The sequence below is a fragment of the Peromyscus leucopus genome, chromosome 19 (assembly GCF_004664715.2).
Source record: "Peromyscus leucopus breed LL Stock chromosome 19, UCI_PerLeu_2.1, whole genome shotgun sequence".
Classification (NCBI taxonomy): domain Eukaryota; kingdom Metazoa; phylum Chordata; class Mammalia; order Rodentia; family Cricetidae; genus Peromyscus; species Peromyscus leucopus.
In genome coordinates this window covers 43,765,687-43,778,964 of record NC_051079.1, presented here as the reverse complement: position 1 = coordinate 43,778,964, position 13,278 = coordinate 43,765,687, and the positions used below count along the sequence as shown (strand labels likewise).

Below are 13,278 nucleotides of genomic sequence, written 5' to 3'. Positions count from 1 at the left end.
TTACTTGATTATTGCCTTAAGACGAACCTCTAGGTGGCAGGGCACGGACAGTGGGAGCAGTGAGGTCCTAGGGGGTAAAAGTGCTTGCAAAGCAAGCCAGACAATCTAAGATTGATGCCTGGAAGTTGTGGTTTAGAGAGAGAACCGAGTCCTGAAAGTTGTTCTCTCTGACCTCCTGTGTACACATGCACGCACACACACACACACACACACACACACACACACGCACGCACACAGATAAAATAAAAAAGAACATGGTACCTGTTATGAGGGAAACGACTTGCCCAGCAAAGCTGTGTGTCTTAGCGGCTTCATCAGATCCACACTGGCACTTTTTCTTTGGAAATTTCAGTCTCATGAGCAAAGCAGGCAAGAGGATGGCAAGCTATCATGTCTGAGGCCAAACACCTCATAAAATGTCAGTCAAACCTAGGAATCAAATACTTGTCTCCTGATTTCAAAGCTCATTTTCTTTCCTTGACATCATTATAACCCAAAAAACTTAAAATATTTTTTTTTGACTTTTGAAATAAATCCTCCATGGTGGTGGTGGTGGTGGTGGTGGTGGTAAATATGAGTGGAAAGTCACGGTGTGGAGGTGAGGACATTTAAAAGGCACAGCAAATCTGAGGTAAAAGAATTGACAAACCCAGGAAACAGTGTTACATAGAGTGTTTTAGCCAATGAGTATTTATTAAAAGCCGGTGCACCAGGCACAGTTACCCAGTAGGCTGACAAAATACAAATGATGTAACCAATCCACTTATTAGCTTATCTGATTAAACAAAATACATTTCATAGAAATGATTATAAAACGCATTGCAGATAGAATGTTTTACACTTACAGATCTTACGGTACCCTAAATAATTATTAATAAAAAAAAAAATCCAACCCATACGGTAAGTAAAGTTAGCAACCCACCACTTATTACTTTATTGTAGAAGAGAGACAGCCAATTACCATGCTGAAATGGGATTTAGAGTCCAACACAGACATCCTGGCTCAAAACTGCTACCGTAGTCCACTTAGAATCTTAGGAACAGTACTTTCCATCGCATAGGAAATCACTATTGCAACTGTTGGCTTAAGGATTAGTTGTGGTTTCAGGGTGAATCTAATTCAGTACTTCAGTCTGCCACCTCGAAGATTCCTGATCGGAGGTGGGGGAGAATCACTCCAATTAAGTACCAGTCACAGGGAACAAAACAGCCCAACACAGATGCAACCTTTAATTCACTTTACCAGACATGCTCACAAAACTAAAATGAAAAACTGAAACTCATAGACGGGAGAAATCAGAACATAAGCACAGAAGGAAAAACAAACAAACAAACAAAAAAAACAGAGACCAAAACGCAGGTGTCTGAAGCAAGCCTGTTCATCTGGAAATATTCACTGCCTTGTTGGAGGCTCGTGGCTAATTTAAAGAACCACATTGAGTTTGTTGGTATACGACGTACCCCTTAGGTCTGAAGGTTGGTTGGGATGGGTGAAGGGAGCCGAGAGGAGGCTGGGGAGGGCTGAAAAGCATGGAGTGCAGTGTTTACTGACCATCACCATAACTCTCGCGCTACAGGTGTCCTCCAGGACCTTGCCCACCTCCCGAGATGGGTCTGTTTTCTTCAGGCAGCAGCAGAGACGAGGTCAACTTTTATTGCACAAAAGCAAAATCATTCCCTCTCCCCCTTTCCTGAGCTGGAGAGCTCCAAGTGCAAACACATCTGGAGTCCCAGCCTCTTGCGCCTCTGGCCAGCAGGGGGCGCACAGCACTCTCTCGGGAAGCACCTTCTTCAAGGGAAAACGAGGTATTATGTTGGCCCCAGCATCCGGTCACTCAGTCACCATTCTCAAGCAGCTTTTGTAAGTTGTTCTGTATCTTGAAACAATAAAAGAGATGCCACTGTTATAAACTGCAATATGTATCTTAAAAGCATATTTGCTATGGCCGGGAAGTGCTAGGACCTTATTCTACCCAGAATAAAAAGCTACGTGGAGGTTAAATTTAAATATTATGTGGTTTTAACTAGCGTCATAATGTTTAGCAATTCTATTACACATTGCTATGCATAACATCCACAGAAGACTGGTATCCAGAGAGACCAACTACGTCGTCATATGTTTGGATCTCAAGACTACAGTCCATAGTTGGGCATTAAAATGTTCTCAGGAAACACAGAATAGGCGAGTTTTAAAGAATTCACAGCAAGGGATTCTGAACAACCAATATTATTGATAGGCGTAGAGAACCCTGTGGATTAAAAAAAAAAACAAAACATATTCTTTTACAGCCTGCTATTTGTGTCCCCCAACACAACTCAGGTTGAAATGGAACCCCCAAAGTCCTATGCCGATGGTACTTTAAGGTGGGGCTTTACTCATCATGGCGTTAATGGTTTGATTTAAAGAGACACCCACGGCAGCAGGCTCTCTCTGTCTCATCACGGAGCTCCCATCTGCAGGGAGTCCTTCACTAGGTACGCCCTCCCTACTTTGAACCCCCCAGCCTCCAGAACTGAGAGCTTAATCTGCCCCTTCTCTTTATAAATTACCCAATTTGTAGCATCCACTGATAGTGCTGTGTAACTAAGACATGGCTTGGAGGGAGTCTATGACATCCTACAGGCACGCTCAGGAGAAGCAAAAAGCAAGGGCCTCTAGCATGCATGTGCAGGGACTCAGGTATCTCGCCTTGACCATGGCACCCCATACACAGGCTGGGTCTGCATCTGACGCTGAGGGTGAGGGAGGATAAGGAACAAGACCGTGTACACAGATAGCAAGTTACAGAGTAAGAATAGAAACAGAAATCTGATTCAGATTTATGTTCTTCTTACTACATCACTCTACCATGAATGCCACTTCCAGCCCGAAGAAAATAATGATTTCTTTACCCATAAAACACATTCCTGGGGGGAAGGGGCTGCTGGAGAGATGGCTCAGTGAGTAAGAGAAGTTTTTGCTCTCGCAGAAGAGCCGGGCTTGGTTCCCAGCACCCATATCAGGTGGCTTACAACTGCCTGTAACTCCAGCTCCAGGTGAGCTAATGCCGTCCTCTACCCTCAAGGGGCACTTGCTCACACGTGGTGTACATACATATATGTAGCCAAACACTCATACACTAAAATAGACAATTTCATTTATTTATTTAATTTTCTGGAGACAGGGTTTCTCTGTGGAGCCTGTCCTGGAACTCGCTCTATAGCCCAGACTGGCCTCGAACTCACAGACATCCTCCTGGCTCTGCCTCCCGAGGCTGGGATTAAAGGCGTGCGCCACCACCGCCCAGCTCTAATGACGAATTTTAAAGCATTCTGAGCTGGGGAGATGGCTCAGGGGATGTCACACATCTAGAGACACCTGGGAAAAGGGAACTTCAGTTGAGGAACCGCCTCCATCAGACTGGCCTACAGTCCTGTCTGTGAAACATTTTCTTAACTGCGAATTGATGGAGGAAGGCCCAACTCAGAGGCAGGTGTTCCTAGGCAGGTGGGCTTGGGGTGCATGAGGGAAGTAACTAAGACCTGAGTTCCCAGCACCCAAGTGGTAGCTCGCTACTGTCTTTACTCCAGTTTTAGGTGTGTGTGTGTGTGTGTGTCCAACTCCCTCTTCTGGCCTCTACATGCACTGTATACACCAGGTTCAAATACACACACTCAGTCAAAACATTCAGATACATAAAATAAAAAAAAATTTAAATCTAAAAAACAAAACCAAAAAAAACCAAAAAAAAAACAAAAACAAAAAACCAAAGAATAAAATTGGGGGTGGGGAGATGTGCCTCAGTGGGTTAGACCACTTGCTGCTTTTGCAGAGATCCTGGTGTGAGTTTCTAGCACCCGCACAGTGGCTTCCAACTGTCTGAAACTCCAGTCACAGGGGATCTGACACTCTCCTCTGTTGTCTCAGGGCATCAGGCCCACACATGGTGTTCTTATATACACACAGGCAAAATACTCATACACATAAAATAAGTCTTAAAAAAGAAAGAGAGAACTGGGCAGCAGTGGTGCACGCCTTTAATCCCAGCACTTGGGAGGCAGAGCCAGGCGGATCTCTGTAAGTTTGAGGCCAGCCTGGGCTACAGAGTGAGATCCAGGACAGGCACAAAACTACACATAGAAACCCTGTCTCGAAAAACCAAAAACAACAACAAACAAACAAAAAAAAAAAACAAAACAAAAAAAAAAAAAACAAAAAAACAAAAAAAAAAAGCAAACAATGCTAGGCACACGCCTTTAATCTCAGCACTCAGGAGGCAGAGGCAGGCGGATCTCTGAGTCTGAGGCCAGTCTGGTCTAAAGAGTGCATTCCAGAATAGCCAGGGCTACACAGAGAAACCCTGTCTCGAAAAACCAAAAAAAAAAAAAAAAAAAAAAAAAAAAGAAAAAAAAGGGTAAACATACCTATAAAAACAAAACAAAACAAAACCCAAACAAAAGAGATAAATAAGCAACTGACAGTCAAAAACCCAGTAGCCAATAAATATATCAAATGCTGATTTTCAGGAGTATTAGAAAATATAAATAGGGGCCATGGAGACGGCTTGATGGGTACACTTGCTGTTCAAGTTTATTGAACCCTAGCTCTGTTCCTGGAACCCACTAAAGAGAGAACTGACTCCCCAAAGTTGTCCTCTGACCCCTACGTGTGTTCAGAGGCCCGTGTCTACACACTCCTTATACCCTCTCACATCCCATAATAATAAATAGAAACTCTGAGGACAGTTCACGATGGGATTCAATTTCACAGTGTCAGACGGGCACTCAGGGGCCAGCACAGTGGGACTGAAAGACAATGAATGGGGAGACATCTGAGGGCGGACTTCACGGGACTGGAGGGGGAGGGGGAGGGGGGGTCACCCCTGGGTTTCCTGTGAGTGTGACTGAAGGGGCAGTGACAACCGTGAACAGAAACAGGGGAGCAGAGCGGAGGCCTGACCATGAGGCTTAGATACGACCGGTCGGTCTCCGACAGCGGAAAGGGATTGCTGCGAAGAGCCGAGTCACGCCTCAGGATTTCCCACAGTGTATTTGGGCCTTTTCATTCCTGGGCTGTACCAGGCAACTGCTCAGCCACCTCTGGGAACATTTTGGCCCCAATCTACTTTTTACAGACTCTGCTTCGGGAGGCCAGTGGTCTCTTTTCATTTCTAGCAGTCTCCCCAGCTGCCCAGCTGGGCTGGGTCTGAGCCCTACATAGACGTGCCAACTGTGGATGGTGAACAAATCCTTCTGTGGCGTCCTGGCAGGGCCAGGCAGGGGAGGAAACAGAAACACAAGGCAAGGCTAAAGGATTCTGTGGGCATATGATCCAAAGAACAGCATTTACAAATCAGAATGAGTAAAACTGAAAAACAACAGTGCCTGGCTCCGGAGAGCCGCAGATAAAGGATTAGGGCAAAACCGAAGGAGATTCGAAAGGACTGGACTGTTTGAAAGGAGAAGTAAACCGTGGTAATTAGGTGTATCTCCAGGATAGTTATGAATGGTCCTCTCCTCATTCATCCTCTTACGGTCTTAATCTACGAATGAAGCTAAGGACAGGGCTGACCCAGGGAAGGCACTTTGGAGACAGAAGCCCATGAGTAGTAAAGGAGAGGCAGGTTTATTTATTGTTAGGATGGAGCCACACCCTTTCAAGTGCTAAGGACACTTTCTGCCACTGAGCCAGTCCTAAGAAGAAGACTTCCCCCCATAACCCTCACAAGACAGGGTTTCTCTGTGTAGCTCTGGCTGTCCTGGAACTCACTTTGCAGACCAGACTGGCTAGAACTCAAGAGATCCGCCTGGCTCTGGCTCCCAAGAGCTAGGATTAAAGGTGTGTGCTACCACACCCAGCCTTTTTTCTTAAACGATTTTATTATTTCATTTTATGTGCATTGGTGTTTTGTTGCATATATGTCTGTGTGAGGGTGTTGGATACCTTGGAGATAGAGTTATAGACAGCCGTGAGCTGCCATGTGGATCCTAGGAATTGAACCCATGTCCTCTGGAGGAGCAGTTAGAGTTCTTAATGGAACACTTGCGGAAAGCAAGCAGTAGACTTATAACCACAACTTGGCCAGTGGTTCAAATTCCAGGTCCCCAAATAACAGCCTTCTACCTCTGCCACCTGGAGCAAGGTAATTTAAAACTTTATTTATTCCTCATGAGCCAAGGTGGTAACAGGGATTAGACACAATGTTTTGTGTGAGCTTAGAGTCCACTCTGTGGCTCGTCAGTAGTTTCTAGTTGACTCCCAAATGCATCCCTCTGTGAACCCCAGTGTCACTGATCACTTACCAGTGGTCTCATGTCCAGCCAGGGACACAAATGGTAGACCAGCTTGCTGTTGGATGGTCTGTATTTCAAATTGCTCTGATTGGTCAATAAATAAAACACTGATTGGCCAGTGGCCAGGCAGAAGTATAGGTGGGACTAACAGAGAGGAGAATTGGGAGAACTGGAAGGTGGAGGGAGTCACTACTAGCTGCCGCCATGACAAGCAGCATGTGAAGATGCCAGTAAGCCACGAGCCATGTGGCAAGGTATAGATTTATAGAAATGGGTTAATTTAAGATGTAAGAACTAGATAGCTAGAAGCCTGAGCCATTAGGCCAAACAGTTTAAATAATATAAGTGTCTGTGTGTTTATTTTATAAATGGGCTGTCGGACTGCTGGGGCTTGGCGGGACCGGAGAGAAAACTCTCCAGCTATACCAACTAAATCACTATTTTGTGGTGAGATAAAATTCTGTTAAATTCTGTTTGTTTATGGAAATAAAAGAGGCCAGTAGCAGCTGCTGAGCGGCAGTGGTGGCGCACACCTTTAACACCAGCATTCAGGAAGCATAGCCAGGCAGATCTCTATGAGTTCAATGCCAGCCTGGGCTACAGAGCGAGATCCAGGACAGGAACCAAAACGACATGGAGAAACCCTGTCTTGAAAAACCAAAAAATAAAATAAATAAAATAAAAATGCCAGTAACAATGGAAAGGAACCACCAGATTGCTCGAGTACCTGGGAAAAACCAACTTACCTTTTCTAATTTCACTATGTTAGCTGTCAGTTCTTGGCACAGGGACTCCACATTTAACTGTACTGGTGATCCCAGGCCCGATGGGACTGTCTGCCTGTGAGGAAAAAGAGAAACATCAGTAAGAGCAACCATGGCAAAGGCAGGCACGGAATGTTACGTTTGAACAGAAAACTACAGGATAGAAGAGAGGACCAGCATCATTTTGCCTGTAACTGTCACAAAGGCTGGGTAGTAATCCTCAGCTCTAAGGTAGATGTGTATTGGCCAGTTCTGAGTTTAGCATGAAATCTCAGCTAATTTTCTTCAAGTGCCTTGTTGTGCGTTGGCTTCAACACAAAACTCAGACAATTGTTCTCAAGAATGTGGATTCTTAGGGCCTTTGTTCAGATCCTAGCACCCTCGCCATCCCCACGACAGCTACGTGTTCATGATGGACTGCTGGTCTCAGCTGTGATAGACGGTAGAAAGGGTCATTTACACTGGAGTGGCTGAAAAGCCAGGGAGTATCCTTATGTAGCCAGTTGAATTTCCTCACAGCCATGAGGCTCACCTCTCCCTCCCAGTTCTTTCCTTACGACTTGTATAGATATACAAGTATAGCTCATCATACCAACTGACTACTCGTGGCTGGAATTCTATACCGGGATGTTGTACCAGCTAATCCCACATGAACTTTGGAGAGCTACAGTAGGTACATTTCCCTGGAGGATGCTCTAATATCACTTCTTATATTTCTGTGACATGCCATGGTCTGCATCATCTGTATATTCCTTGGCTGTGCTTCCTTAAAGTTTTATTTATTTTTATTTCGCATGTATGAGTGTTTTGTCTGTATGCATATCTGAGTACCACATGCATACAGTGCCCTTAGAGGCCAGAAGAGGGTACTGGGTCCCCTATGGATGGTGGGAAGCTGCCGTGTGGGTGTTGGAAACCAAACCCAGGTAGGTCCTCTGCAGGAGCAGCAGCCATGCTTTTTACAGCCAAGCCATCTCTTCAGTCCCTCTTGGGTGGGATTTAATTTTAGTGGTTGAGTTCTTGGATGCCAGTGACTAGTCTGACCTATTTTCTATCAGGTTCATTTTTGAGGCAAAGGTACTCAGTAAATTGCTGATGGCTGCTCACGTCTTAAGAGAGGTGTCTATTAGGAGCACGCAGCATGCTCGTAAGTCCTTAATTCCTGGAAACGGAGTTTGAACTCTTGATTTTCTAGTTGAGGGGAGTTGAGGCTCAGAGGACTGATGTATCAACAGGCGGTTCTGAGGGACAGTGATGTTCTCACCAGCAGGCATGGAGCTGGAGAAGAGTGGTGGTCCCGAGGAGCCTGCCGCTTGCTAATAACGCCGGCCAACTGTACAGGCTCAAAGGGAAGGCTCTTCAGCAAGTGCGGAATCAGATTACACGTGTGGATTTAGCTACCTGGCTCACTCTGGACAAAGGGCCTAGGGAGGTCAGGGTCTGGGATGACGCTGTATCAATAGTCCTTCCACTTGTGGGTGTTCCCTGACCTTACTTTGTATGTGGTGTGTGTGTGTGTGCGCGTGTGTGCGTGTGTGTGTGTGTGTGTGTGTGTGTGTGTGTGTGTGTGTGCAAGCATGCGCGCGCGCTCTTCACTTTTCTTTGTAGATTATTTTTTGAGATTGTACTTCTTCTTGGGCTAATTTTAAGAGGGGAAAGAACATTTTGTTTGTTGGAATTTCCCCTCCTTTACTGCTAAGTTAATTAAATGGTACTAGAACGTGAGGTATATTTTTCTAATAAAAACAACTCCTTGGAAGATAGGAAGCAACAGTCTGCAATCATTGGGAGTCACCTCTAATACCAACAGAGAGTTGTATTAACATTTTGAACATGACGGGAGGGCAAGGGTAGGGTATATGGATCTGTTCTAAATTGTTTAGTAGGCTTCTGAATACATGTATTGGTTCAAATATGTATTCGTGATCTCCAAATGACCTGTATGCAAGCATAAGACACAGAACAAGGCCTTTAAGTAATTTAGGTGGACAGTGAAGAAGGGCCTAGAATGGTATGTGACACAGTAGAATGTTGTGGTATATTTGCACACTGTGTGAAAATGTATTGCTGTGATTGGTGTGATATAAAGCCGAGCGGTCCATAGCTAGGCAGGAGGTGTAGGCAGGACTTCTGGGCAGAGAGAGAACTCTGGGAAGAAGAAGGTGGAGTTGCCAGCCAGATGCAGAGGAAGCATCATGGTCAGTACAGTGATGAGGTAACAAGCCACATGACAGAATGTAGATGAAAATAAATGGGTTAATTTAAGCTATAAAGCTAGTGGGACAAGCCTAAGCTGAGGCCAAACTTCCATAGTTAATAAGAAGTCTCCTTGTTGTTACTTGGGACTGGCGGCAGAAAAGAAGTCTCTCTACACTAGAAGACTGGGGAGTGCGGGGCTGCGGTGGCGCACGCCTTTAATCCCTACACTCAGGAGGCAGAGGCAGATGGATCTTTGTGGGTTCGAGGCCAGCCTGGTCTATCGAGCAAGATCCAGGACAGGCACCAAAATTACACAGAGAAACCCTGTCTTGAAGAAAAAGGAAGAAAGAAAGAAAGAAAGAAAGGAAGAGAGAGAGAGAGAGAGAGAGAGAGAGAGAGAGAGAAGAAAGAAAAAAGAAAGGAAGAAGAGGAGAGAAGAATGAATAGGTGGCATAGATTTGATTGGTCCAGCATGTTCAAAGTGTTGGATGAGGCTAAGAGTGGCGGCACATGCCTTTAATCCTAGCACTCGGGAGGCAGAGGCAGGCGGGTCTCTGTGAGTTTGAGTCCTGCCTGATCTACATAGTGAATTCCAGTACAGAGAGGGTTATGTAGAGAGACCCTGTCTCAAAAAAAAGTGATAGATGAAAAATCTTTACAGACACATTCAACTAGTTAGTAATCATAAATACAGGCATGGGTTCCATAAATAAATTTGTTAATATAAAGAATTACTGGGTTGGGGGATTTAGTTCAGTGTAGAGATGATGCTAGCAAGCGCAAGCCTGGGTTCAGTCCTCAGCTCCGGAAAAAAACAACAACACGAAAAACAAAAACAAAACAATAAAAAAAAGAATTACACATGATGACATGTGCTAAGTTGCTTGAATCATTTGTTTTTAAACAAATGTTTTGATTCACTGCCACTTTTTCTTTCTTTCTTTTTTTTTTTTTTTTTTTTTGCGGGGATGGGGTGGGGTGGTGGTGGTGGTGTTTTCGAGACAGTGTTTTCTGTGTAGCTTTGGAGCCTGTCCTGGAACTCACTCTGTAGATCAGGCTGGTCTCGAACTCACAGAGATCTGCCTGCCTCTGCCTCCCGAGTGCAGGGATTAAAGACTTGGGCCACCACTGCCTGGCTTACTGCCATTTTCTAAAGATAGAGGTGAACGGTTTAAGGCCAAGGTCACAACCATCATCTTAGGATAATCAGCAGACTAACATTCGGCATGTTTCTTGTTGCATTGCTGGAGACGTTGACAGCAGCACAGGAATCATACAAGGTTAAGTCAGTCACTTCTGGGCCCTTTTCCCTCTTTACATCCCCAATGCACACCCAGCTGAGTGCTTCATACAGAACGTATTCTCAGTGTCTCCTAGGGAGGACTCTACACCTAGGTCAACTGTTACACCAATCAGAGAAGCAAGCACCGGGAAGCTATCTTACCCAGTACTGTAGGGATCCACAATGGACGTCAGGGACCCCAGCCGCTCCTCCAGAGTGTTAATTCTGTATCTCATGTAGAAGGTGGAGACGATCAGTGCACAGACACTAGAGAGGGGTAACGAGAAATTTCCAGTATGTTAATGGCCATGAACTGATATTTAAAAAACAGTGAACTTAGCCGGGCGGTGGTGGCGCATGCCTTTAATCCCAGCACTGGGGAAGCAGAGGCAGGTGGATCTTTGTGAGTTCGAGGCCAGTCTCATCTACAGAGCGAGATCCAGGAAAGGCTCAAAGCTACACAGAGAAACCCTGTCTCAAAAAAAACCAAAAAACCAAAAACAAAAACAAAACAACCCCCACCCCCCCAAAAAAAAACAGTGAACTTGGAGCCGTTTTTTTTCCACTTTGGGAGCATTTTCAAAAAGAACCAAAGGCTTAAGAGACTTTGGGCTAAGTTGAGGGGCTGGAGAGATGGCTCAGCAATTGAGAACATTCGCTGCTCTTCCAGAGGACCTGAGTTCGATTCCTGGTACCCACAGCCATCTGTAACTCCAGGTCCAGAAAATCCAATGCCTTTTGTGGCCTCCATGGGCACCAGGTGTGCATGTGGTGTACAGAAGACATACATGCAGGCAAAACATTCAAAGGAAGTAAAAAACAGAAAAATAATAATAAAAAAGAAAACCAAAAGAAAAAAGAAAACGGGTTGATACTTATTATAAAATTTACACCAAGGAGACTTAAAATCATGTCACCCAAGTCCTCAAAGTGTAAACATCAGCCATTCTTATATTTTGGTTGTAAGCCTAGCCTTTAACGGCTGAGCCATCTCTCCAGCCCAAAATCAGTCATTCTTATAGGATTGTTTAAGGCCTGACCCAAGCTGGATGGCTAAGCCAAAGCTCCTTCTCAGCACTCTCTTCCTCTGGTCCAGGAGCCTGAGCAGAGAGCAACAAACCTGGTTCTCTGGAGAATCACACATTCCTTGCTTTAATGGGGACCAGATGAGCATGTCTATTCCCCTCTGGGATGAAAGACACCCTAGAACTGAACTGGATCTTCTCAGCAAAGCAATTGGTTATAGACTGGAAGCTGATGAAAAGTTAAAAAAAAAACTGTCTGTGCCTAAGTTGTCAGTAAAGATGACTGATATCTTGTTACAGATGGATGACATCTTGAAGATATTTTGGCTTCCGTTCAGAAGAAGTTGAACACACAGAAAAATAAGTAAGCAAGACAAAGACGCTTCAGAAATGACTGAGTGTTGCTCAGGACTCAGTTCTGTGGCAGGCTCAGCACAATCATTATGAATAGCTAACCTAAGCCTGAGGGGAAGGGAAAAAAAAACGCCCAAGAAGGAAATGGAAATTGCCAAGAAAAATATGTGGGTTGTGTCAGCACAAGTGGGATTTACAATGACTCTTGGCAACGTGAAGAGATTATTCATTTGCAAAACGGGTCATTTGCATAAATCACTTATAGTAAACATATCGACTTACACAATTGCATAGAATATAAGAATATGGCGGAGAGTTGGACATTTCTGAGATGTGACTTTAGGCAAAATCCCGACAGTTTCCGACTGGCCTGTTGAGTGGAAACCAAAATAGCAATATGTTAGCACCCCAGCATACGTCTTTCACTTAGCCACATTTCAACAGGGAAGGAGTACTTGAGATGGGGTCATTCCCAGGCAGTAGGGAAAGTATTAGTAGAAGCCTCCTCCTTGGTATTTTAACCAGTAGGAAAAAATTTTTTTTTCCCAAGTCATTTCATCTAATAATATATATTTGAGAGGATTTTTTCTGCCAAGTATTGTATTGGGGGGAGGTCAATAGAACAATGTGATACCATTATTATTATTAATTATTATTATAGTTAATAAGTAAGAAACAAGTCAGTCACGAGTTTTACCACCAACTTTTGGCTCATAATCTCAAAGTATTGTGGATAATGCAGCAGCTTCCACGGTGACCCCTGGTAAAGCCCAGAACCAGGAACTACTTATTGAACACGTAAGTGGGATTTGACATGCAAAGTCCAACAAGAGGAAGGAAGGGAGGGACCATGAGAGGCAATCCCAGTATAAAACACTGGGGCTCTTCACGCATCAACCGACGGGAATCTCCTGCCCATCAACAACCCTGCTCCTCACCATGCGCAGGCAGGCTCTTGGCTTTTCCATCAGGGGCTCTGCTCCCGTGGGCATCTGTCCGAGGTGGTTTTGTTTCTCCCTTGGTGACATTCAGAAGTGTCTGAGACTCGGTCACATGGAAGTCTGTCAGGAAAATGAGGCGAGGTCAATTCGCTCCCCGATATATTTAACAATCATAGGGTCAGCTACAAAGCCCACGACTGCCTTCATCTACATAATGGCCATTTTGTGGATCTCTCATGAGTGGGATGTGGTGCCTGGAGACTGAAGCCCAAAATTCACCAAGAAATAAAACGATGCAAGGGCGCTGAGGTGGCATCCACAGACAGTGTCACCAACTCCTACTATTACTATTGCTGAAATAGGTGAGAAACCTCATGTTGATCTCTCTCAGCCACCGTAGCATATCAGTGTTAAGAGATGCCTGTTAAATATGGACAAAG

The 13,278-nt window shown here is 44.8% G+C and overlaps 1 protein-coding gene across 1 annotated transcript in view; it reads right to left on the bottom strand.

Moving 5' to 3' along the window:
* Positions 1–662: 662 nt before the first annotated feature.
* The window catches only part of Gramd2b (GRAM domain containing 2B), a 72,177-nt gene continuing 59,561 nt past the window's right edge, over positions 663–13,278 (bottom strand). The window contains exons 10-14 of the mRNA XM_028888320.2: positions 12,836–12,958; positions 12,180–12,267; positions 10,681–10,785; positions 7,020–7,113; positions 663–1,877 (exon numbers count right to left, since the gene is read on the bottom strand). Coding sequence (XP_028744153.1) covers positions 1,836–1,877; positions 7,020–7,113; positions 10,681–10,785; positions 12,180–12,267; positions 12,836–12,958 — 452 coding nt within the window. The 3' untranslated portion in view covers positions 663–1,835. The remainder of the gene's footprint in view (positions 1,878–7,019; positions 7,114–10,680; positions 10,786–12,179; positions 12,268–12,835; positions 12,959–13,278) is intronic.